We start from the raw sequence: 27,948 nt of genomic DNA, 5'->3' as shown, positions 1-27,948 counted from the left end.
GATTACTCCCAAACTCGTTCTATGACGCCAACCTTACCCTAATACTGAAACCAGGCAAAGACCCCACCAAAAAAGAAAATTACAGACCAATATCCCCGATGAACTCAGATGCGAAAATACTCAACAAAATATTAGCAAACCGAATTCAAAAATACTTCAAAAGAATCATACACCATGATCAAGTGGGATTCACCCCAGGGATTCAAGGATGGTACAACATTTGAAAATCCATCAATATCATCCACCACATAAACAAAAAGGACAAAACCACATGATCATTTCCATAGATGCTGAAAAAGCATTTGACAAAATTCAACATCCATTCATGATAAAAACTCTCAGCAAAAAGGATATATAGGGCAAGTACCTCAACATAATAAAGGCCATATATGATAAGCCCACAGCCAACATCCTACTGAACAGTGAGAATTTGAAAGGTTTTCCTCTGAGATCAGGAACAAGACAGGGATGCCCACTCTCCCCACTGTTATTCAACATAGTACTGGAGGTCCTAGCCATGGCAATTAGACAAAACAAAGAAATACAAGGAATCCAGATTGGTAAAGAAGAAGTCAAGCTGTCACTATTTGCAGATGACATGATACTGTACATAAAAAACCCTAAAGACTCCACTCCAAACCTACTAGAACTGATATTGGAATACAGCAAAGTTGCAGGATACAAAATTAACACACAGAAATCTGTGACTTTCCTATACACTAACAATGAACTAGCAGAAAGAGAAATTAGGAAAACAATTCCATTCACAATAGCATCAAAAAAAATAAAATACCTAGGAATAAACCTAACAATGGAAGTGAAAGACCTATACCCAGAAAACTATAAGGCACTGTTAAGAGAAATTAAAGAGGACACTTATAAATGGAAACACATCTCATGCTCTTGGCTAGGAAGAATTAATATCTTCGAAATGGCCATCCTGCCCAAAGCAATATACACCACTTGATGCAATCCCTATCAAATTACCAACAACATTCTTCAACAAACTGGAACAAATAGTTCAAAAATTCATATGGAAACACCAAAGACACCAAATAGCCAAAGCAATCCTGAGAAGGAAGAATAAAGTGGGGGAGATCTCGCTCCCCAGCTTCAAACTCTACTACAAAGCCACAGTAATTAGGACAATTTAGTACTGGCACAAGAACATATCCACAGACCAGTGGAACAGAATAGAGACTCCAGACATTAACCCAAACATACATGGTCAATTAATATACGATAAAGGAGCCATGGACATACAATGGGGAAATGACAGTCTCTTCAACAGATGGTGCTGGCAAAACTGGACAGCTACATGTAAGAGAATGAAACTAGATCACGGTCTAACCCCATACACAAAAGTAAATTCAAAATGGATCAAAGACATGAATGTAATTCATGAAACCATAAAACTCTTTGAAAAAAACAGAGGCAAAAATCTCTTGGACATAAACATGAGTGACTTCTTCATGATCAAATCTCCCCAGGAAAGGGAAACAAAAGCAAAAATGAACAAGTAGGACTATATCAAGCTGAAAAGCTTCTGTACAGCAAAGGACACCATCAATAGAACAAAAAGGTACCCTACAGTATGGGAGAATATATTCATAAATGACAGATCCGATCAAGGGTTGACATCCAAAATATATAAAGAGCTCATGCACCTCAACAAACAAAAAGCAAATAATCCAATTAAGAAATGGGCAGAGGAGCTGAAAAGACAGTTCACCAAAGAAGAAATTCACATGGCCAACAGACACATGAAAAGATGCTCCACATTGCTAGTCATCAGAGAAATGCAAATTAAAACCACAATGAGATATCACCTCACACCAGTAAGGATCGCCACCATCCAAAAGACAAACAACAAATGTTGATGAGGTTATGGAAAAAGGGGAACCCTCCTACACTGCTGGTGGGAATGTAAACTAGTTCAATCATTGTGGAAAGCAGTATGGAGGTTCCTCAAAAAGCTCAAAACAGAAATACTATTTGACCCAGGAATTCCACTTCTAGGAATTTACCATAAGAATGCAATAGCCCAGTTTGAAAAAGACAGATGCACCCCTATGTTTGTCGCAGCACTATTTACAATAGCCAAGAAATGGAAGCAACCTAAATGTCCATCAGTAGGTGAATGGATAAAGAAGTGGTACATATACACAATGGAATATTATTCACCCATAAGAAGAAAACAAGTCCTACCATTTGCAACAACATGGATGGAGCTAGAGGGTATTATGCTCAGTGAAATAAGCCAGGCAGAGAAAGAAAAGTATCAAATGATTTCACTCATATGTGGAGTATAAGAATAAAGAAAAACTGAAGGAACAAAACAGCAGCAGAATCACAGAACCTAAGAATGTACTAACAGTTACCAAAGGGAAAGGGACTGGGGAGGATGGGTGGGAAGGGAGGGATAAGGTGGGGATGGGGAAGAAAGGGGGTATTATGATTAGCATGTATAATTAGCTTGTAGGGCGGGGCATGGGGAGAGCTGTGCAACACAGGGAAGACAAGTAGTGATTCTACGCTGATGGATAGTGACTGTAATGGGGTGTGAAGGGGTACTGGTGAAGGGGGGAGCCTAGTAAACATAATGTTCTTCATATAATTGTAGATTAGTGAAAACAAAATTTAAAAAAATACAGATCTGATAATGCCACATCCTGCTTAAAATTCTTCAATAATTTCTCATTGTCTAGAAGGAAAACCCAAATTCCTTATCATGGCATAAATTATCCTTAATAAATATGAGAAAGAGTTGTCCCAAACCTGAATTGGGGCAGAATTTTGTGATCTGATGTGACTAGCAGCTCTTCCTGGGGAATAGTTTAGTATTCTTTCTTTAAAAGTTTAGGTAAAATTAACATAAAGCATTATGTTAATTTCAGGTATATAACATAATGATTTGATACTTGTGTATAATGTGAAAAGATAATTATGCTAAGTCTATTTAACACTGATCAACAAAAATAGGATTTTTCCCTCCTAGGAAATCTACTTAATGGACTTTTAGTCTTAAAACTAGTCTAAGACTTTTAAACCAATAATGCAGAGGTTAATTGTCCTTAAATAGGTAGTTGTCTTCTTTTTTAAAAATCCAGTATAACAGTAGCTATCTCATTATTTTTCTCCCCTATAAAATGTCTCTGCCAATACAGAATCTTTTGAGTTTTCAGAAAGCCTCTTCTTTTGAAACAAGTTTGAAATAAAACTCTTGACATATTCTAATAGTCGATCTGAGCATGGTTTTGTGCATTGAAGGAATGAATGCTCAAATATATAAAAGGGGAAAGTCCTAATTGTGACCAGGTTGAAATATTTAGTGTATTTTAAATACTCTAAATTTGAGCTGTTTTTAGGATAAATGACTCTCTGATTTCTACCAGGAAAAAAAGATTTTCTTATGCTTTAAAGGTACATTTACACGAAATAATGTGGGAAAGTGTATGATAAAGTTTAGAAGAAGGCCATGATAGACTAACAACTCTATTTCTAGATTCCTGTATTCAGTACTGTATAAAACCAAGGAAATAACAACTGCTGATAGAAACCCTAAAGACCCAAAGTTATGCCTACTCACATCTGTGTCAACAGCTGATCTCATTCTGAACTGCCTGCTTGGTGTTCACTGGAGGTTCATTTGTCCTTATTTCTACCCCTCTTGCTAAAGCTATTTACAATTCCAAAACACAACATAATTTTTTGAAAGTCCCATGCTTATATTACGTTTGTCAACTACAGTAACACGAAATTGAAATGTAGAAATTAGTTTTGCTTTCCAGTCAGGAGTTTTTCCATTCCCCGTGCTATGGCCTTCTCAGTTATAAATACATCTTAAGGGATGGGTGTGGGGTTGAGGGTGGGTGTGAGTGCTGCTCTGTTTTAATGTGATGAAAGCAAATGATTTTAAAGCAGAAATGAAAACCACTCTCCTGCAATTTATCCTTCATGGGAAAGACAATTTCGTGCTTTCTTTCCTAACTTGATTTTTTAAATTAAGGTATCATTGATATACACTCTTTGAAGGTTTCACATGAAAAACATTGTGGTTACTACATTCACCCATATTATCAAGTCTCCCAATACTACATTGAAGTCACTGTCCATCAGTGTAGTAAGATGCCACAGTCACTACTTGTCTTCTCTGTACTACACTGTCTTCTCCGTGACACCCCCACACCATGTGTACTGATCATAATACCCCTCAATCCCCTTCTCCCTCCCTCCTCCCCCACCCTCCCCCACCCATCCCCTTTGATAACCCCTTGTCCCTTATTGGAGTCTGTGAGTCTGCTGCTCTTTTGTTCCTTCACCTGACTTGATTTTGAATGCCTGTTGCCGAACACCAAACTCATGTTTTGGCAGTATTTAATTATTATTTTGTAGCTGTTGTTCACTACTCCTCTCTGTAGGTAGTTAATTATCCACTTGTGGTAATCTGGTTTGTAAACTTTCCATACCTACTGTCTACTGCAGATCTTTTATTGATACCTTTTGGTAAACTTTTGACCATTTCTAACTTGTTGATAATTTCATAAGGGAAAGAGAAATATGCAGAAAAGAACTGGAAATTAAGTTCTTGTTAACTGAATTCTTGTTCAGGTGGAGAAGAGACAGTATCAGGGAAAAGGTGAGGAGAAGAGATACCTCAAGAGTTGTATGGTCTGTAGGATGAAGGCCACATATGCTGTTGCTTAATACCTGATATTCTGGTTGATGGATGCTTAATAAATACTTTTTGAGTTAAAAATACCTCAAAACTACAAATTGGTTCTGTTTAAATGGATTTCATGTAGAATCTTGACGTAAGGAGGCATAGGAGATGGCCTTGGATGACTGTTGTCCCATTTCCTGCTGAACCAAGCTTTCAGGGACACTCACGGCTCTCATGACATATCTGGTTTCCAAGTAACAAATGTGAACCTGGCCTCCCCAAAGCTAGAACTCTCTTCTGTCTTGTTGCTTATAATCCAGAATTCTATTCCCTTAGGATCTAACATGATCATGTACCAGTTTTTAAGGTTATCTGTGCTAATGTGACATTTGACATCTACATTTAGTAAGGCCTTTCCAAAGACTCTCCTAAACCTAAATAAATAATTATAATGGTGGGCATCTTAGGTATCATGGCTGCATCTTCTGGGATCCTAAAATTATACCTTTTAGACAAACACTGGATTTCTTTATTAGGCAGTAGATCAGTAGATAGTCCTGATTGATTTCTCAGCACTCTGCCCCAACATAAATTTCCTTCCCCAAAGCCAGAAGCATACAATCCCTATGAGCTTAGGATTTACTGAGCTCATGATAATAGTGATTAATATTCCTGGCAGGAAAAGAAACTGCTCGCTTCCTGGGATGGACTAACTTTTTCACATTTTTAGGGACTGCTACAAACATTGAAAAATGTGGCTTACTGTATATTCAAACAGTAGAAGAGAGTTCATTTGTTTTCCAGAAAAGGAACAATTCACTATTTTCTCATTAGTATATTGCATTAATAGCATTTGCATTAAATAAAACATAACTCTGTTATAACATAGCTTACTACAAAAATTCTAGTGTACCAAGGATTCAGTTTATTCTCAGATATAATTTCCTAGAGAAAGAACCTGGTTTAATCAATCAATGTAAGATTAGCCTGATAGCCACAAGATCATTTTATAACTCTGTTTAACAACCATTAACGCTTACTAATTGTAAAGCACTAGAATAGATATATAAATCACTGACATTTGTATAGTCCTTTTTTGTTCTTAAGAATAGTGAAAAACTAAAGGTCTTTCTGAAGACTTTTGTTAGAAGCCAATGGCCTGTGAGAAGGCTACCAGTAAGGACTTCAGGGAGAATAAGGAAAATGTTATTGGAAACTAGAAGAAAGAGGTCATTGCTATGTTCATGGCAAAAAGGTTAGCAACAGTGTCATCTATGGTAATATGCTAAGTAGAAAAATGTACTAAATGAACTGAATGATAGAGCTAAAGAAATTTCCAGACAGTGTGCTCAAAGTGCTCCCTGGCTGCTTCATGCTGCTTATAGTAAAATGTGAGGGGAGTGTTTTAAAGGAAGGCTTGTTTAATATAAAGGGGCCAGGAATTGTTGGGCTTAAAAATACTCAACCCTTCCAATGGCAGATGATGTTAAAATTAGATATGGCTTTCTGGCATATGTTAAATCTAGGGTACAGTCAGAAAAATATACCCTAAAAATGAAGCCAATCTTTCAGGATTTAAGGCAGTGCCCTAAAGAACCATTCCCTCAAACAGGAAGGACTTCTGGGTAGCTGCAGAGTGTTGTCCCTCTGCAGTCTTCACAGAAACCCAAGATAGAGAAAGGCTTTTCCCAGAGATTTGTGGGTAAGACTTTTGCCTACTGGTGTGAAACCTGATAAGATTCATAAATGATCCACAAAGTTTTTAAGAGAAATATGAGCAGAAACACCACCAGCTTGGATGGAAAGGAACAGATAGAACAGTGAAGAGAAGCTCCTTTGGACCCCAGAAATTTTATGGGCATGAAAAACTAATGTTAAAAAACATTCTGTAAAACTACTCAGCCATAAACATAAACTACCTTTCATAGAAAAGGAGGGATGATGTAGGGTAGCACTGAGCCATGGAGAATCATTCCTGTGCTTTGAGTTCTAATTAAGGAACTGCCAACATGTGCCTGATGGATTTCAGATTTTCTAGTTGTTAGTGACTCCTCTGAACTTCCTGTTACCACCTTTTTAGGATGGAGTATTTATAGCAACTATCTTTTGCCTATCTCACCATTTTATATTGAGTGTGTGTAGCTATAACTTGTCTCTGTAGCTCACAGGTCCTTGGATTGAGTGAAACTGTGCATAAGGACCATCATCTGCAAGTTAAACAATGAGATCCTAGACTCTGAATTGATGCTGTAAATGGATGAAACTTTTGGGGTGGTTGGGGCAGGGGTGAGAACATTTTGCATTTAGGAAGAATGTAAGTAATTTGTGACCAGAGTGCGAAAGGTGGTGGTTTTAAAATATGTTTTCCAAATCTTTGATTGGATTCTTTGATATGCCTCCCTTCCAAAGGTCGAAGCTAATTCCATTCCACTTGAATGTGGACCAGATACAGTGACTTACTTCCAAATGTGGCAGAAGTGATGCTCCATGACATCTGAGGATAGTTTCTGCCTGGTGCATGTGCCACACTTCCTCCTTCTGCCCCCTCCTCTGTGTCTCTCTCAGATTACTCAGGCTTTGGGGAGGCCAGCCGCTGCCATGCTGTGAGGACACTCAGGCAGCCCTGTGGAGTGGAGAGGCACAGATGGGGAGGAACCGAGGCCTCCTGCCAAAAGCCAGCACCACACCAATGTGCCAGTTATATACAAAAGCCACCCTGGAAATAACTCCTTTAGCCTCAGTCAAGCCTTCAGGTGACCACAGCCCTGACTGATACCTTGCCTGCAACCTTGTCAGAGACCTTGAGCCTGCTAAGCTGCTCCTAAATGCCTTACACACAGAGGCCACAGGAGATACTAAATGTGTATTGTTGTTTTAAACTACTGAGTTTTGGGGCAATTAATTATGCAGCAGTAGATTCCCAATGGATCTAGCCAAAACGATGATATAACCATAATGAAAGGATGACTGGCTTCTGAAAAATCTATCTACCTCAATATATAAAGTGAATTTTCTATGACCATGTTAATATAGGAAGGCAATAAAGTTTTCCCCTTTTTTTCATATTTTTCACATAAAACAGACTAATAACATACAATTAGCATTCTTTGCATCTGTCTTTAAAAATAAGTGGGCATATATTAAACGCAAAGATGTTAGAGATGAAAGGAGGTTAAGAGATTAAGTAATTTAAGTTCTCCATTTAGCAGTGTTTTAGAAATAGTAGGTACTCAGTAAGTGGTTTTGGTATACACAAATACACACACACACATATGTATTTATTAGGATATTATTTAAAATTTGGATTTATCAGAGTAAACTTATACATAATCAAAAATTACTAAAATACGTATTTTATGAAAAGCACTCCTATGCTTATTTTCCCAACCTGTCCCAATTTTAACTTTTTAAACTGCATCTTCTGATAATTACCTTCATAGTGCCAAATAATAAGCATATACTATTGTTTCTTAATTTACTCACTTAGGAGAGTATTTACTATTCTTTCTAACCCCAACTTCTAACCCCAACTTCTATCCTCCATTTTCCCAATAGACTTAAGATCCTTGTTAAATCAGTACTTAATATTTACACTATTATGTCTATAAATATTGTTCAGGGTGAGTCAATTAATGTACAGTGATTATCTGACCTCTTATGAATGTTTGTTTACTTGGAGTTAGTTATTTCCTTTTATTTCATTGCTTAATTTTCTCTGTATGTAATGTTTGTTTGTTTCTAAGACATCAACAGATCTGTTGAATGCCTGGCAATATTGTTTCAAACTTTCAAACACATCAAATAATCCATCAGTTTCATTTTTCGGTCCTGGAGACATCCCTCCACAGCATTCTGTCCTCTTGCTCTATTTGGACAGGTTGCTCTCCAGCCAAGCTGTCATGCTAGGACTTTTCTAAACTATTCTGGTTTGGGTATTGTTTTTGAGAGAATTTGCTAATGTGAATATAACTAGAATGAGGACTCATAAATTAAGAGAATCCCAAATTAGTAATATATACTGCTTATATTTCCTGGGGTCAATAACCTGTGAGGTCACGTAATATGAGGTCACGTTTGCTTTTGATGCCCAAATTATAATGGCTCAAGTCTTCACATTTTGAATGTGAGATCACAGCACCACTAACTTTGCTAAGTGCCCTCTGAGTTTTTTTCTGGGGTTCCCTAACAGGGGTATACTCAGTGAGCTCAATACTCATCTCTTCATCGGTTCCCATAAGGCATTTTCTGTGTTCTTCCTCTTCTGTTCTGACCCTCTAGTGATATGTGTTGTTCTGAATGCTGTTTGAAGGTGCCAACTAATAAACTGGTTGGTAAAACTGTTGGTAGGTATCCTTCATAAGACAGGTGTTGTGTTTGCCAAGGTGTTTTCTCCTGATGTTGCCATGTCCAAGAATATCAGGGAGAATTAGCCTTGATGGGAGGTAATCAGAATCATCCTTTCTCTCATTCTACACCACTTTCCCCCACCCCCTCCTCCACTGCTCAAAGTCCAGAACTCACAGTTTTCTTCCAGCTTCTCCTCTGTGTATTTTCTTCCCCATTGCCCCTCTGTCCAAACCAATAATAATCAACAGTTACACCAGCTGCGAAGGACCCATTTTCTCAGGGACAACACAAAAACTTGAAGGCTCAGAAATACAGCTCAACCACATAATTTATTATTGAAATAGAATGCCTAATATTTTATATTCTAGTGAGTTTCTTAAGTCAGAGAAATAGCTTTAAAGTGAGATGAAGTCTCATTCTGGATATAGAACACTACTTGCAACTTTCAAATGATGGACCTCTTTTTCTGCTAAACTAGATTTTAGATGCCTTAGAGTCAGTCTATTCTCAATCCATAGTGCATATCTTTAAATATGTCCATATTCTTTCAGAAAACCCCAAAGACTTTTTTTCTTAGGAAAACTTAGAAACTTCCTATAGATATATGTAAGTAATAAAATAGAATTAAAATACTAAATATTTCAGACTTTTTACTAATTCAGACTGGCCTTTGCCCTAAAAATGGTCTAACTTGATGAGTTAGTGTTTTCAAAGATACTTAAAGGTGGAGATGCCACCAACAGGGAGATCTACTACAGACAACAGAGGAAGACCTTTTCTTGTGAAGTTCAAAGTAGCACTGTGTTGGCCTTTTTGGCTGAATGAGAGAATTGTTTTCAAAACGAAGGCCACATTATTCCAGAAAGAAATTTCAGGTGATACACAAGACCTGTCATCAATTTCCCCTGCCTCCCTGTCCAGTGCCATTTTACCCTTTAATATTCCAGTTTTCTTTTTTAGTGGATGAGGACAATTGGGTTTATAATTTACCCAATCAATAAGAGACAGAGACAGGATTTTAACCCAGGTCAATCTGACTTCAAAACTGATGGCTCTTTCCTCCTTATCATATCATCATGTGCCATTTTGGATGGGTACATAAATGACCCTAAGGAAGTGGAACTGATCTAGATGAACTATCCAGCCAAGTGGATTATCTGGGATTTCCCTGGCATATATAGTGGTTCCTTGGTGATACACACACTGTGTTGAAGGAGGCTCTGGTGAGGGTCTCCTGTGCAAGCAAACCTAATCCCGTACCTCACTGTCCCTCTCCTTTCTTCTGATGCCTTTTTTTCTATCCCTTTTTTACAGACAGGACAAGTAGCTGGTTGCTGCACTCTCTTCTATAAAACCACCCAAATGGCAGACCCATCTTACCTTTCCTATAACATCTGTTAACAGCTTGAGGGCCAGAGGATCATGAACCAATGAGTCTGTGTAAAAGGAACCAAGGTATTTCTTTGGGTTGTTTAGATTGTCCTGGGCACACAGATCTGGGCGCATGTTGAATCCATGAGAGATTCTTCCCACTGTGAAGGGGAAGGCACCACCTGCAAGTAAAGCCCATTATTGAGGGGCTAGTGTCAGTTGGAAAGGATCTCTTTCCATCCTCATGTTATGCAAGGAGAAGTTACTGCAGCCCAGCTGGCTAACGGTATTTGCAGAGGACCTACTAGATTCCAAATGCTGAGAAATGACCCAGGGCAAGTGACATTAACTAAAATAGAAATTCAGATTTCAGGAACTTATCCTGAAGAAAAAAGGCAAGTGTGTAAAGATATGTGGTCAAGATTTTTAAATGTAGTGTGGTATAACAACAAACTACAGAGACAACCTATCAGCTGGGAAATATCTAAATACCAATGGCATATTCATAAATGGGTTACCATGCATGCAACCCTCAAAAATGATGGAGCTCTGTACTTACTGACATGGAGAAATGTCTAGATGTTATTGAGAAGGAAAAGTAGATTAGAAAACAGCATGTATAGTTTGATATTGTGTGTGTGTGCCTGTGTGTGTGTACAAGAGCCACAAACACAATTACCTGCAGGAAACGTAAATGAATGAAATTGGCCTATTTGTAAACAATAGTGAATAGGAGAGACTGTTGCAAACTGGACAGCTTGTGATTTGACTAGAAGGTTTTAAATAAAAAGCAAAACAAAATAAGACAAAAACTGTGCCAACCAAACTGAACTTGTCTACAGAAATGGAATTTGGTCTCCCAACCATCATATACTTTGTGGTGGCTGAAAAGGTGTTATGGACTGAATTGTGACCCTCCAGGATTCATATGTTGAAGCCCTAATCAAAATGACTGTATTTGGAGGTAGGATCTTTAAGGAAGTAATTAAGGTTAAATGAGGTCATAAGGTGAGACCCTAATCTGATAGGACTGCTGTTACAAGAAGAGAAAGAGACCTTAGACATGTTTCTCTCACTAGGCCATGTGAGGAAACAGTGAGAAGGTGGCCTTCTACAATCCAGGAAAGCCAGAAACCAACCCTGCTGGCACCCTGATCTTGGACTTATGGCCTCCAGAACTGTGAGGATAAATTTCTGTTGTTTTAGCCACTCAGTCAGCAGTGTTTTGTTATGGCAGCCCAAGCTAACTAATGCAGAGTCTTACCTCCATGTGCAAAACATACTTTCAGTTTAGGAAACTTCTCAAATACTCCACCCATGATCATGGAGCAAATGGCTATTGTGGTCTCTGCTGGCATTCCTGAAAGAGGAAGCAGTCACAAGATTCAGGGCTTGTCATCTCAATCAAGAAGTTCAGTGATATTAACAGTTGGGAAACAGCAGCTTGCTATGATCGTCAGTACTGAGAAATGAGAGATCCCTGCACCCCAGCATGTTTGATTGTGTACAAGCCATTGCTCCATTGCTTTGGCAAGTAGAACCATCTGAAGCTTCCTGTTTGCCACTGAAGGTAGTCATCGATGACTAGAAGAGCCAAGGAGTCAGAGGATGTAGCTTTTGTCCTGACTCCCCCAGCTTCTCTTTTACATACAGAAGGGCAAACAGAATACCACAAGCCTGGGCTGAGCCCTCACTCCTCTGTACTTTTACTTCCTTGCCTTTGACAAGTAATTTAATACCCCTGAGCCCATGCTTCTTCACCTGTAAAATGGGGACAGTGTTGCCCATCTTGCAGGGCTATTGTGGAGCCTTGCAGTGATAATGTCAGGAAAGTTCCTGGCCAAACCTTCACATTGGAGGTGCTCAAAAAATATTGGCTGCTTCCCTGTACCTCAGTTTCCTTATCTGTAAAATGGGGATAGTGGTTAGTTCTTGCCACTTAGCTAGTGCTTTGGCTCCCTGGCCTCTTGGGAATTCTGGAAGCATGATGGATTCCTATCCATCTGGGGATAGTTTGTGCAGAGCTTCCCAAAGGCAGGGGAATGCTTCCTTTTGGTCCAGTGATTCTGCTTTCCTTTAATTACTTGGGCTATAACCCCATAATCTATCCTCCATACATGAGCCAAAGTGGAATATTTACAGTGTCAACTGGATCATGCTCTCTTCTACTAGGAATCCTCCAATCCATGCTAATCTAATGCTAATGACCAAATTTGCAAGCAGAATAGAATTCTGAAATTAGCCTATTTGTTCATTTATGATCTGTCTACTTCTTTATCATCTCTCTCCTCAAACTAGAACATAGGCTCCATGAGGGCAGAGATTCTGTCCACATCTATATTCTCAGTGCCTGGTAGGGGACTGGGCATGCTGGAGGGGACCAATATATGTGTGTTGCATAAATGAATGACAAAATGACTCTTTATGTAAATGCTCTCTGTTTTTCATGTGGGAAGTTGTGATATAATCAAGTTTGTGGGACTTCTCAAAGTGTTGTGTGAATTAGGATGAGATTTTCTTTGAAGCTGGACAGCATTGGGGCCTCTTTGGTCACCTCCTCCTACTAATTGTTGTTCAAGAATTTGGTGGGGTATGGCTAGGAGGCTACTTTACTGAAATGCATTGGTCTCCAGAAGCAATCACAGAGGCATAAACTGTCAGAGCAGGAGGAGAATCAAGACTAGCTCTCTCATTTGACAGGTGAGGGACTGGAGCCCAAGGAAGTACAGGGATTTGCCACAGGTTACACAGCAAAATAGAGAGTAGTTGTTATTGCAATGAAGTTTTTTACTTTCAATATATTGCTCCTTATAATTCTTTGTGCTGGTTATTTCATAGCTACTTGTACTTAATAGGCTGAGGAGAGAATGGATAATGGCCTTCCTAAAGAAAATTCAGTGCTTCTCACTTACACTGAGTTTGCAGATTAGCTGCACTTTTCATTTGTGGCCACACAATTTTTACATCTGTCTTCTTTTCTTCTTGTCAGAAATAATAACAAGAAGTTGGATTGGTCAAGTGGAGGCCTCTCTTCTTTCCCTTTCCTCATGTGGAACTGTGAATGAAGAGTACAGGAGGAAAAGAGCAGAAGAGAGCAGATAACAAGAAAATGGAAAGCCTTGGTCATTTACAGTCTAGGGCCTCAGATCGTTGGGTGGCAGAGGGTGACCTTCTACTTGTAACTCTAGGGTTCCTATTTTTAAGAGTTGATGCTATTACTGGCTCCTTAAAAAAATCTGTTACACGTACAAGGTTCCTTACTTTTGGGCCCTTGTTGGAAGTCTGTGTAGTAAGGTAGCTTTGAAGTTATATCTGTGTAAATTCCATTTTCACTTATTAATTGTGTGACTTACACAACTTATCTAACCACCCTGAGACTCAGTTTCTTCATCTATAAAATGGATATTATAATGTCAACCTCATAGAGTTTTGTGTAGATGTGATTAAAATTAAATAAGGTAATGTATATAGCACTTATCTGAACAAAGACTCAATAACTCACAATCCTCTTAATTATTCATACTTTCTTTGACATAGTAAGATTCCACAGATAATTGGAAAAAAAAGAAAGGCTTGATCCTCTTTTCCAGGTCCCAAACTGATACAAACCCACAAGCCAAGGGAGCCAGTATTTGGCCATCCGTCCATCTATCTGCATGTCCCAGGGGTGTATGAATAGGGAACAGTTCAGCTTTTCAGCCACCTTGAAAGCAACGAGGGAAAAAGGGTTATTTGGATAACTCACCAAATTCAGGGTGCTTTTTAGGGAAATTGCTTTTTTCTGGCTTTATATTGATCTGAATAAATAAACTAAAATATTTGAAGTTGTTTCCTGATCTATATAAAAGTCATTGGTAAGTAGAGAGAAAAAGATGGTGGCATGAGAAGTGAGGCAGAAATCTCCTCCCAAAACTACATATAATATGAAAATACATCAAATACAACTATTCCTAAAAGAGTGACCAGAAATAAGATTGCACCAGCCAGTCTACATCTGGAAGAAGAGAATATCTCACAGAAAAGGGTAAAGTAATAAAGCTGTGAGCCGGTGGGACCTGAGCACTCCCCCCGGCCTCCAACTCACCAGACGGAGGAAGAGAATCAGACTGGGGAGGGAGCAGAAGCCTAGAAATCTACTCTGGGAGCACAAACTAATACTGCATAGTGCTTTGGAGATTAGAGGGGCTGTAAACCAAAGTGAGAGATTGAGACTGTGAACAGGTTCCCACAACCAGCTGCCCTGGGACAAAAGAAAGGTGGGTGCTTTGAAAGACTTCCCAACAGTGAGAGGGCTGCTAAAGGGGCAACAGTTTAGGAAAAGGAACAGGTGGACAAAATTGTACTGGCATACTCAGTCCATCAGGTTGGGAACTTTCAAGAGCTACAGGTGTTCCATCCCCCTGGCTGGCAATGCAGCACTAAGGTCCCCCACCGCAATAAACTGCCAGCCATTTCTTCCTCCCTGCCAGCCATGTATTCAAACCTGCTGTCCCACCATTGCTCCAGACCAGCCACAGGGCAGCCCCACCTACAGCAACTACACAGCTTAATGCAGGGGCTGCTCTCTCTGTGCAGCTCACTGGCTCTGACAGCAGAGGCAGGCACTGCAGCCAGGAAGCAGGAAAGGCCTCACTCTTTAGGATAGGCTCCATTTGCCAGCAACCACTGCCATTGCTCCAGGTACTGGGCAGCTCTGAAGAGCAGAGCTTTTGGACACTAGAGGGCACCACCTACACAAACCTAATATTTCTCATTATCCAAAAGGATTATGAAAAAGCATAACCTGGTTCAATCCTAAATCCCTCAAACACCAGAAAGAGGGCTCAGTGAAACAAATTACCAATTTTCCAGAAAAAGAATTCAAAATAAAAATCATAAGCATGCTAATGGAGCTACAGAAAAATATTCAAGAGCTAAGGGACAAATTCAGGGAGGAGATACACCTTAAAAAAATACAGTAGCTGAAATGAAACATACAGTGGAGGGATTTAAAAGCAGATTAGCAGGGAGGAGCCAAGATGGCAGTGTGAGTAGGGCAACGGAAATCTCCTCCCAAAACCACATATATTTTTTTAAAATACAACAAATACAATTATTCCTAAAATAGAGACCAGAAGATACAGGACAACAGCCAGGGTACATCTACATCTGCGAGAACTCAACAGCTCACGAAGGGGGTAAGATACAAGCCACAGCCCGATGGGACCTGAGCGACACCCCCCACCCCAGCTCCCTGGTGGGAGGAAAGAAGTCAGAGTGGGGAGAGAGAGGGAGCCCAGGACTGCTAGATACCCAGCCCTAGTCACCTGGAAGGGTAGCTCAGACACACAGTGCATGGGGTGCTGGATATTAGGTAAATGGAACAGTAAAATCTGGGAGTTCCACTTTGTCTCATGGGTGCTCCAGAGCTGGCACCCCTGAGACAAAAGAAAAGCCAGTGCTTTTTGAAAGTCTTAAAGGGACAGGAGCCTCAAAGCTGGATGGAAGTGTCCTGGTACACTCAACCCAATAGCTGGGAATCCTGGGGAACTCTGGGCACCCTAACCCCCTGGAAGGCAGGGCAGCTCTGAAGGCCCTCATGGCAATAAACAGCCATCCATTCCCCCTCCAGTGCAGCCTTGCCATAGCAGGGAAGCAGCATGAGAGCAGCCACACCCACAGCAACTGCCCAGAGCCTCCTCCACAGCTGCCGGGCCAGACTCAGAGGCCCTGTCAGCATGCAACTGCCCAGCACAAGCCGCTAGGGGTCACCATTCTCGCAGGAGAGGAAGGCGACCAGCAAGCAGGAGGGGACTTTGTTCTCCCAGTTGACACATGTGCCAACTGCCCATGACTACCTCTATTGCCATGAAAAGGCAGAAAAATTTGATCCAGTCAAGAATAACCCAGACAACCCCTGAGAGGGAACCAGGGAGATAGATTTAACCAATCTTCCCAAAAAAGAATTCAAAATAAAGGTCATAATCATACTGATGGAGCTGCAGAGAAATATGCAAGAGCTAATGGATAAAGTTGGGAAGGAGAACAGAAATAAAACAATCACTGGAAGGACTTAAGAGCAGACTGAATGAGGTGCAAGAGGCCATTAATGGAATAGAAATCAGAGAACAGGAACACAGAGAAGCTGAGGCAGAGAGAGATAAAAGGATCTCCAGGAATGAAAGAATATTAAGAGAACTGTGTGACCAATCCAAAAGGAACAATGTTTGCATTAAAGGGGTACAAGAAGAAGAGAGAGAAAAAGGGATAGAAAGTGTATTTGAAGAAATAATTGCTGAAAACTTCCCCAAATTGGGGGAGGAAATAGTCTCTTAGACAACGGAAGCCCGTAGAACTCCCAACACAAGGGACCCAAGGAGGACAACACCAAGACACATAATAATTAAAATGGCAAAGATCAAGGACAAGGACAGAGTATTAAAGGCAGCCAGACAGAGAAAAAGGTTACCTAAAAAGGAAAACCAATCAAACTATCATCAGACTTCTTAACAGAAACCAAACAGGTCAGAAGAGAATGGTATGATATATTTAATGCAATGATACAGAAGGGCCTTGAGCCAAGGATACTGTATCCAGCACGATTATCATTTAAATATGAAGGAGGGATTAAACAACTCCCAGACAAGAAAAAGTTGAGGGAATTTGCCTCCCACAAACCACCTCTACAGGGTATTTTAGAGGGACTGCTCTAGATGGAAGCACTCCTAAGGATGAATAGCTGTCATGAGAGAAAATAAAACCACAGCAAAGAAAGCAGACCAACCAAATACAAATAAAATCAGCTACCCACAAAAGCAGTAAAAGGAAACACAAAACAGCACAGAATAAAGCACCTAACATATAAAGAATGGAGGAGGAGTAATAGGAAGGGAGAGAAATAATCATCAGACTGTGTTTATAATAGCTTAATAAGTGAGTTAAGTTAGACAGTTAGAAAGTAAAGAAGCTACCCTTGAACCTTTGGTAACCATGAATCTAAAGTCTGCAATGGCAATAAGTACCTATCTTTCACTAAACACCCTAAATGTGAATGGACTGAATGCACCAATCAAAAGACACAGAGTAATAGAATGCATAAAAAAGCAAGACCCATCTACATGCTGCTAACAATAGATGCACCTCAAACCCAAAGACATGCACAGACTAAAAGTCAAGGGATGGAAAAAGATATTTCATGCAAACAACAGGGAGAAAAAAGCAGGTGTTGCAGTACTTGTATCAGACAAAATAGACTTCAAAAAAAAGAAAGTAACAAGAGATAAAGAAGGACATTACATAATGATAAAGGGGTCAGTCCAACAAGAAGATATAATCATTATAAATATATATGCACCCAATACAGGAGCACCAACATATGTGAAACAAACACTAACAGAATTGAAGGAGGAAATTGAACGCAATGCATTCATTTTAGGAGACTTCAACACACCACTCACTCCAAAGGACAGATCCACCATACAGGAAATAAGTAAGGACACAGAGGCACTGGACAACACACAGGAACAGATGGATCTAATAGACATCTACAGAACTCTACACCCAAAAGCAGCAGGATACACATTCTTCTCAAGTGCACATGGAACATTTTCAGAATAGACAACACACTAGGCCACAAAAAGAGCCTCAGTAAATTTCAAAAGATTGAAATCCTACCAATCAACTTGTCAGACCACAAAGGTATAAAACTAGAAATAAATTGTACAGAGAAAGAAAAAGGATCACAAACACCTGGAGGCTTAACAACATGCTCTGAAATAATCAATGGATCAATGACCAAATTAAAACAGAGATCAAGCAATATATGGAGACAAGTGACAACAACAACACAAAGCCCCAACTTCTGTGAGATTCAGTGAAAGCAGTTATAAAAGGAAAGTATATAGCAATCCAGGTATATTTAAAGAAGGAAAAACAATCCCAAATTAATAGTCTAAAGTTACAATTATTGAAATTGGAAAAAGAAGAACAAATGAGGCACATAGTCAGCAGAAGGAGGGACATAATAAAGATCAGAGAAGAAATAAATAAAATTGAGAAGAATAAAACAATAGAAAAAATCAATGAAACCAAGAGCTGGTTCTTTGAGAAAACAAACAAAATAGATAAGCCTCTAGCCAGACTTATTAAGAGAAAAAGAGAGTCAACACACATCAACTGAGTCAAAAACGAGAAAGGAAAAATCACAATGGACCCCACAGAAATACAAAGAATCAGAGAATACTATGAGAATCTACATGCTAACAAGCTGTAAAACCTAGAAGAAATGGACAACTTCCTAGAAAAATACAACCTTCCAAGACTGACCAAGGAAGAAACAGAAAATCTAAACAGACCAATTACCAGCAACGAAATTGACGCAGTAATCAAAAACTACTGAAGAGCAAAACCCCTGGGCCAGATGGATTTAACGTGGAATTTTATCAGACACAGAGAGAAGAAATAATACCCATTCTCCTCAAAGTTTTCCAAAAAACAGAAGAGGAAGGAATACTCCCAAACTCATTCTATGAAGCCAGCATCACCCTAATATCAAAACCAGGCAAAGACCCCACCAAAAAATAAAATTACAGATTAATATCCCTGATGAACATAGATGCAAAAATACTCAACAAAATATTAGCAAACCGAATTAAAAAATACATCTAGAGTATTAGACATAATGACCAAGTAGGATTCATTCCAGGGATGCAAGGATAGTACAACATTCAAAAATCCATCAAGATCATCCACCACATCAACAAAAAGAAAGACAAAAACCACATGATCATCTCCATGGACGCTGAAAAAGCATTCGACAAAATTCAACATCCATTCATGATAAAAACACTCAAAAAATGGGTATAGAGGGCAAGTACCTCAACATAATAAAGGCCATATATGATAAACCCACGGCCAACATCATATTGAACAGCAAGAAGCTGAAAGCTCTTCCTCTAAGATCAGGAACAAGATGGATGCCCACTGTCCCCACTATTATTCACCATAGTACTGGAGGTCCTAGTCATGGCAATTAGACAAAACAAAGAAATACAAGGAATCCAGATTAGTAAAGAAGAAGTCAAACTGTCACTATTTGCAGATGACATGAAACTGTACATAAAAAATCCTGAACTACTAGAACTAAGATTGGAATTTAGCAAAGTTGCAGGATACAAAATTAATAAACAGAAATCTGTGGCTTTCCTATACTAACAATGAACTAGCAGAAAGAGAAATCAGGAAAACAATTCCATTCACAGTTGCATCAAAAAGAATAAAATACCTAGGAATAAACCTAACCAAGGAAGTGAAAAATCTACACCCTGAAAACTAGAAGACACTTTTAAGAAATTAAAGAGGACACTAGCAAATGGAAACTCATCCCATGCTCTTGGCTAGGAAGAATTAATATTGTCAAAATTGCCATCCTACCTAAAGCAATCTACAGATTCAATGCAATCCCTATCAAAATCCCAACAGTATTCTTCAATGAACTGGAACAAGGAGTTCAAAAATTCATATGGAAACACCAAAGACCCCAAATAGCCAAAGCAATCCTGAGAAGGAAGAATAAAGTGGGGGGAATCTCGCTCCCCAACTTCAAGCTCTACTACAAAGCCACAGTAATAAAGACAATTTGGTACTGGCACAAGAAGAGACCCGTAGACCAATGGAACAGAATAGGGACTCCAGACATTAACCCAAACATATATGGTCAAATAATATATGATAAAGGAGCCATGGACATACAATGGGGAAATGACAGCCTCTTCAACAGCTGGTGTTGGCAAAACTGGACAACTACATGTAAGAGAATGAAACTGGATCATTGTCTAACCCCATACACAAAAGTAAATTCACAATGGATCAAAGAACATTTCCCTGTATGGCCCTAGAAGATGACTGGTTAGCCAGAGATGGGTAAGATTCCTCAAGGGAGGAACAACCTAAGACAGGCACAGCTGCAGGGGGGCCATCAGGTGAGAAATTGGGGATCAACAGAGGTGAGACTTAAAACCTCACCCCCCCCCCCGTTTTGAGAGAAATCTTCTGCATCCATGGATGTTTTGTTGCCCTTGTCTAGCTTGGATTAATACTTAGTCTATAGACACAGACCTGTTCATCTACATTTGCCCTCTTACAGCACTAAATTATGTTTTCTACCTTTATCTTGGATCTACCTACCACTTCAGCATTTCATTAAAAAAAATAATAACAATAATAAGGGAGAAATAAGGGATTCACATATAAATCAAGTATAAAAATCAATTGAATAATCATATCTGACTTGATTGTTTATAGTTCATGATGCATGATCAAAACTGAAAGTTTCTGTGATATGACTGCCCTTGCACTGTTCACCATGTAAGAACTTATTCACTATCTAAGAACTTGTTCTCCATGTAAGAACTTGTTCGTTATGCTTCAGAAGATTGGAGACTGTTAAGAATTAGGCTTGGGGTTGATTAATGATTGTGCATTGAGTCCCTTATACAGAATTTTATTGTTGTTAACAACCATTTTATCAGTAAATATGGGAGATGCCCTCTCAAAAAAAAAAATGGATCAAAGACCTGAATATAAGTCATGAAACCATAAAACTCTTAGAAAAAAACAGAAGCAGAAATCTCTTGGACATAAACATGAGCGACTTCTTCATGAACATTTCACCCCAGGCAAGGTAAACAAAAGCAAAAATGAACAAGTGGGACTATATCAAGCTGAAAACCTTCTGTACAGCAAAGGACACCATCAGAAGAACAAAAAGACATCCTACAGCATGGGAGAATATATTCATAAATGACAGATCCAATAAAGGGTTGACATCCAAAATATAAAAAGAGCTCATGCACCTCAACAAACAAAAAGCAAATAATCCAATTAAAAAATGGGCAGAGGAGCTGAGCATACAGTTATCCAAAGAAGAAATTCAGATGGCCAACAGACACATGAAAAGATCCTCCACATCACGAGTCATCAGAGAAATGCAAATTGAAACCACAATGAGATATCACCTCACACCAGTAAGGATTGTCACCATTCAAAAGACAAACAATAACAAATGTTGGTGAGGTTGCAGAGAGAGGAGAACCTCCTACACTGCTGGCAGAAATGTAAATTTGTTCAACCATTGTGGAAAAAAGTATGGAGGTTCCTCAAAAAGCTCAAAATAGAAATGCCATTTGACCCAAGAATTCCACTTCTAGGAATTTACCCTAAGAATACAGCATCCCAGTTTGAAAAAGACATACACACCCCTATGTTTATCACAGCACTATTTACAATAGCCAACAAATGGAAGCAACTTAAGTGTCCATCAGTAGATGAATGGATAAAGAAGAGTGGTACATATAAACAATGGGATATTATTCAGCCATAGGAAGAAAACAAATCCTACCATTTGCAACAACATGGATGGAGCTAGAGGGTATTATGCTCAGTGAATTAAGCCAGGCAAAGAAAGACAAGTACCAAATGATTTCACTCATATGTGGAGTATAAGAACAAAGAAAAAACTGAAGGAACAAAACAGCAGCAGAATCACAGAACCCAAGAATGGACTAACAGTTACCAAAGGGAAAGGGACTGGGGAGGATGGGTGGTAGGGGAGGGATAAGAGGGGGGGAAAGAAAGGGGGCATTACAATTAGCATGTATAATGTGGGGGGGCGCATAGGGAAGGCTGTGCAACACAGAGAAGACAAGTCACGATTTTACAGCATCTTACTACACTGATGTACAGTGACTGTAATGGGGTTTGTGGGGGGACTTGGTGAAGGGGGGAGTCTAGTAAACATAATGTTCCTCATGTAATTGTAGATTAATGATACCAAAAAAAAGCAGATTAGATGAGGTAGAGGAGATGGTAAACCAAATACAAATTAGAGAACAGGAATACAAAGAAGCTGAGGCAGAGAGAGACAATAGGATCTAGGAATGAAAGAATATTAAGAGAACTGTGAGAGCAATTCAAATGGAACAATATTTGTGTAATAGGGGTACCAGAAGAAGAAGAAGAGAGAAAAAGGGATAGAAAGTATCTTTGAAGAAATAATTGCTGAAAAATTCCACAATCTGGGTAAGGAATTAATCTTTTAGGCCATGGAGGTGCACAGATCTCCCAACACATGGGACACAAGGAAGAGAATACCAAGACATATAATAATTAAAATGGAAGAGGTCAAGGACAAGGACAGAGTATTAAAAGCAGCCAGAGAGAGAAAAAAGATCACCTACAAAGGAAAACCCATCAGGTTGTCATCAGACTTCTCAGTAGAAACCTTACAGGCTAGAAGGGAATGGCATGATATATTCAATGCAATGACAAAGAAGGGCCTCAAAACAAGAATACTCTACTCAGAAAGATTATCCTTTAAGTTTGAAGGAGGGATTAAACAATTCCCACATAAGCAAAAATTGAGGAAATTTACCTCCCACAAACCCAGTGTATTTTAAAGGGGCTGCTCTAGATGCAAGTACTCCTAAGGCTAAATAGCTGTCACCAGAGAAAATAAAATCACAGTAAAGGAAGTAGACCAATTAATGAGTAAGTATATGCAAAATTGAGTCAGTTACCCACAAAGCCAGTCAAGGGATACACAAAGAGTACAGATATGACACCTAACATATACAGAGTGGAGGAGGAAGAAAATGAAGACAGGAAAAAAAAGAATCTTCAGACTGTGTTTATAATAGCATAATAAGCCAGTTAAGTTGGTCTGTTATTTGGTAAAGAAGCTGCCCTTGAATCTGTGGTAACCATGAATCCAAAGTCTGCAATGGCAATAAGTACGTATCTGTCGATAATCACCCTAAATGGATTGAATGCACCAATCAAAAGACAGAGAGTTATAGAATGGATATAAAAGCAAGACCCATCTATAAGCTGCCTACAAGAGACTCATTTCAAACTCAAAGACATACAGACTAAAAGTGAAGGAATGGAAAAAGATATTTCATGCAAACAACAGGGAGAAAAAAGCAGGTGTTGCAGTACTTGTATCAGACAAAATATACTTCAAAACAAGGAAAGTAACAAGAGACAAAGAAGGACATTAAATAATGATAAAGTGGTTAGTCCAACAAGAGGTTATAACCATTATAAATATCTATGCACTGAACAGAGTAGCACATACATATGTGAAACAAACACTAACAGAATTGAAGGAGGAAACAGAATTCAATGCATTCATTTTAGGAGACTTCAACACACCACTCACTCCAAAGGACAGAGCAACCACACAGAAAATAAGTAAGGACACAGAGGCACTGAACAACACACTAGAACAGATAGACCTAACAGACATCTTTAGAACATTCCACCCAAAAGCAGCAGGATACACATTCTTCTCTAGTGCACATGGAACATTTTCCAGAATAGACCACATACTAGGCCACAAAAAGAGCCTCAGCAAATGCAAAAAGATTGAAATTGTACCAACTAACTTCTGAGATCACAAAGGTATGAAACTAGAAATAAATTGCACAAAGAAAACAAAAAGGCACACAAACACATGGAGGCTTCAGAACATGCTTCTAAAGAACCAATGAATCTATGACCAAATTAAAATAGAGATCAAGGAATATATGGAGACATATGAAAACAACAACTCAATGCCCCAACTTCTATGGGTCACTGCTAAGGCAGTTCTAAGAGGAAAGGTTATAGCAATCCAGGCCTATTTAAAGAAAGAACAATCCCAAATGAACAGTCTAATTTCACAATTAATGCAACTGGAAAAAGAAGGACAAATGAGGCCCGAAGTCAGTAGAAGGAGGGACATTATAAAGATCAGAGAAGAAATAAATAAAATTGAGAAGAATAAAACAATAGAAAGAATTAATGAAACCAAGAGCTGTTTTTTTTTGAGAAAATAAAAGAGATAAACCCCTAGCCAGACTTATCAAGAAAAAAAGGGAGTATACACACATAAACAGAATCAGAAATGAGAAAGGAAAAATCACCATGGACACCACAGAAATACAAAGAATTATTAGAGAATACTATGAAAAATTATATGCTAAGAAACTGGATAACCTAGAAGAAATGGACAACTTTCTACAAAAATACAACCTCCAAAGAATGACTGAAGAAGATACAGAAAATCTGAATAGAACAATTACCAGTAATGAAATTGAATTGGTAATCAGAAAACTAACCAAGAACAAAAACCCTGAACCAGATGGCTTCACTGCTGAATTTCATCAGACATTTAGAGAAGACATAGTACCCATTCTCCTTAAAGTTTTCCAAAAAATAGAAGAGGAGGGAATACTTCCAAATTGATTCTATGAAGCCAGCATCACTCTAATACCAAAACCAGGCAAAGACACCACAAAAAAAGAGAACTACAGACCAATATCCCTGATGAACATAGATTAAAAAATGCTCAACAAAATACTAGCAAACTGAATTAAAAAATACATCAAGAGGATCATCCATCATTTTCAAGTGGATTTATCCCAGGGATGTAAGGATGATACAACATTTGAAAATCCATCAACATCATCCACTACATCAATAAAAAGAAGAACAAAAATCACATGATAATCTCCATAGATTCTGAAAAAGCATTTGACATGATCAGTAGAACAAAAAGGCATCATACAGTATAGGAGAGTATATTCATAAGTGACATATTCTATGAGGGTTTTACACCCAAAATATATAAAGAGCTCACATGCCTCAACACCCAAAAGGAAATTACTTGCTTGAAAAATGGGCAGAGGATCTGAACAATCACTTCTCCAAAGAAGAAATTCAGATGGCCAAGAAGCACATGAAGATATGCTTCACATTGGTAATCAGAGAAATGCAAATTAAAACCACAATGAGATATCACCTCAAATCAGTTAGGATGGCCAACAGCCAAAAGAGAAGCAATAACAAATGCTGACAAGGATGCAGAGAAAGGGGAACCCTCCTACACTGCTGGTGGGAATGTAAATTAGTTCAACCTTTGTGGAAAGCAGTATGGAGGTTCCTCAAAAACCTAAAAATAGAAACCATTTGGCCCAGGAATTCCACTCCTAGCAATTTACCCTAAGAAAACAGGGTCACAGATTTAAAAAGACATATGCACCCCTATGTTTATTACAGCACTATTTACAATAGCCAATAAATTGAAGCAACCTAAGTGTCAGTAAGTAGATGAATGGATAAAGAAGATGTACATATACACTATGGAATATTATTCAGCCATAAGGAGAAAACAAATCCTACCATTTGCAACAACATGGATGGAGCTAGAGGGTATTATGCTCAGTGAAATAAGCCAAGTGGAGAAAGACAAGTACCAAATGATTTCACTCATCTGTGGAGTATAACGACAAAGCAAAAACTGAAGGAACAAAGCAGCAGCAGTCTCACAGAACCCAAAAATGGACTATCCATTACCAAGGGAAAAGGGTTGGGGAGGGTGAGTGGGGAGGGATAGATAAGCAGATTAAAGCGTATTATGATTAGCACATATAATACAGGAGTGGCATGGGGAAGGATGTACAGCACAGAAAAGACTAGTAGTGACTGTATAGCATGTTACTATGCTGATGGACAGTGACTGTCATGGGGTTTGTGGTAGGACTTCATAATAGTGGGTAATATAGTAATCACAATGTTGCTCATGTGAAATCTGAGCAAAAGATTGTATATCAATGATATTTTAATTTAAAAAAGACATTGATAAGCTCTGCTCCCGAAAATAAACAAGGACACTTAGATTTAACAAGGGGGTTGGTGAATTTACCATTAAGGTTGATGAATTTAATACATGGTTTGGCAAAACAAGACATAGGAAACATCCATCACTCAAACATTTTGGGTGAGAGAAAAATGCTCAAGGACTAGAATATCTGAATTCAGCAAAGTTGCAGGATACAAAATTAATATACAGGAATCTGTTGCTTTCCTATACACTAACAATGAACTAGCAGAAAGAGAAATCAGGAAAACAATTCCATTCACAATTGCATCAAAAAGAATAAAATAACTAGGAATAAACCTAATGAAGGAAATGAAAAACCTATACCCTGAAAATTACAAGACACACTTAAGAGAAATTAAAGAGTACACTAACAAATGGAAACTCATCCTATGCTCTTGACTAGGAAGAATTAATATTGTCAAAATGGCCAACCTGCCCAAAGCAATCTACAGATTTGATGCAATCCATATCAAATTACCAACAGCATCCTTCAACGAACTGAAACAAATAGTTCAAAAATTCATATGGAAACACCAAAGACCCCAAATAGCCAAAGCAATCCTGAGAAAGAATAAAGTGGGGGGGACCTTGCTCCCCAACTTCAAGCTCTACTACAAAGCCACAGTAATCAGGACAATTTGGTACTGGCACAAGAACAGAGCCACAGACCAGTGGAACAGAATAGAGACTCCAGACATTTACCCAAACATATATGGTCAATTAATCTACGATAAAGGAGCCATGGACATACAATGGGGAAATGAAAGCCTTGTCAACAGTTGGTGTTGGCAAAACTGGACAGCTACATGTAAGAGAATGAAACTGGATCACTGTCTAACCCCATACACAAAAGTAAATTTGAAGTGGTTCAAAGACCTGAATGTAAGTCATGATACTATAAACTCTTAGAAAAAAACAGAAGCAAAAGTCTCTTGGATATAAACATGAGCGACTTCTTCATGAACATATCTCCCTGAGCAAGGGAAACAAAAGCAAAAATGAACAAGTGGGGCTATATCAAGCTGAAAATCTTCTGTACAGCAAAGGACACTATCAATAGAACAAAAAGGCATCCTACATTATGAGAGAATATGTTCATAAATGACAGATCCGATAGTGGGTTGACATCCAAAATATATAAAGAGCTCACACACCTCAACAAACAAAAACCAAATAATCCAACTAAGAAATGGGCAGAGGAGCTGAACAGACAGTTCTCCAAAGAGGAAATTCAGATGGCCAGCAGGCACACAAAAAGATGCTCTGCATTGCTAATCATCAGAGAAATGCAAATTAAAACCACAGTGAGATACCACCCCACACCAGTAAGGATTGCCACCATCCAAAAGACAAACAATAACAAATGTTGGCAAGAATGTGGAGAAAGGGGAACCTTCCTACACTGCTGGTGGGAATGTAAATTAGTTCAACTATCATGGAAAGCAGTATGGAGGTTCTCAAAAAACTAAAAATAGAAATACCATTTGACCCAGGAATTCCACTTGCAGAAATTTACCCTAAGAATGCAGTAGCCCAGTTTGAAAAAGACAGATGCACCCCTATGTTTCCCACAGCACTATTTACAATAGCCAAGCAATTGAAGCAACCTGAGTGTCCATCAGTAGATGAATGGATAAAGAAGAAGTGGTACATATACACAATGGAATATTATTCAGCCATAGGAAGAAAACAAATCCTACCATTTGCAACAACATGGATGGAGCTAGAGGGTATTATGCTCAGTGAAATAAGATAAGCAGAGAAAGAGAAATACCAAATGATTTCACTCATATGTGGAGTATAAGAACAAAGAAAAAAACTGAAGGAACAAAACAGCAGCAGAATCACAGAACCCAAGAATGGACTAACAGTTATCAAAGGGAAA

General features: G+C 38.7%; 1 protein-coding gene across 2 annotated transcripts in view; it reads right to left on the bottom strand.

Annotated features, from left to right (window-relative positions):
• The window catches only part of ACMSD (aminocarboxymuconate semialdehyde decarboxylase), an 88,191-nt gene that overhangs the window by 38,538 nt on the left and 21,705 nt on the right, over window positions 1-27,948 (bottom strand). For both annotated transcript variants that reach the window (XM_037020706.2, XM_037020705.2), the window contains exons 6-8: window positions 13,991-14,084; window positions 11,646-11,741; window positions 10,391-10,563 (exon numbers count right to left, since the gene is read on the bottom strand). In XM_037020706.2, the coding sequence (XP_036876601.1) occupies window positions 10,391-10,563; window positions 11,646-11,741; window positions 13,991-14,084 (363 nt within the window). The remainder of the gene's footprint in view (window positions 1-10,390; window positions 10,564-11,645; window positions 11,742-13,990; window positions 14,085-27,948) is intronic.

Source organism: Manis javanica, chromosome 7 (genome assembly GCF_040802235.1).
Source record: "Manis javanica isolate MJ-LG chromosome 7, MJ_LKY, whole genome shotgun sequence".
NCBI lineage: Eukaryota > Metazoa > Chordata > Mammalia > Pholidota > Manidae > Manis > Manis javanica.
The sequence above is the reverse complement of the archived record's forward strand: the minus strand, read 5'-3'. Positions and strand labels throughout refer to the sequence as shown.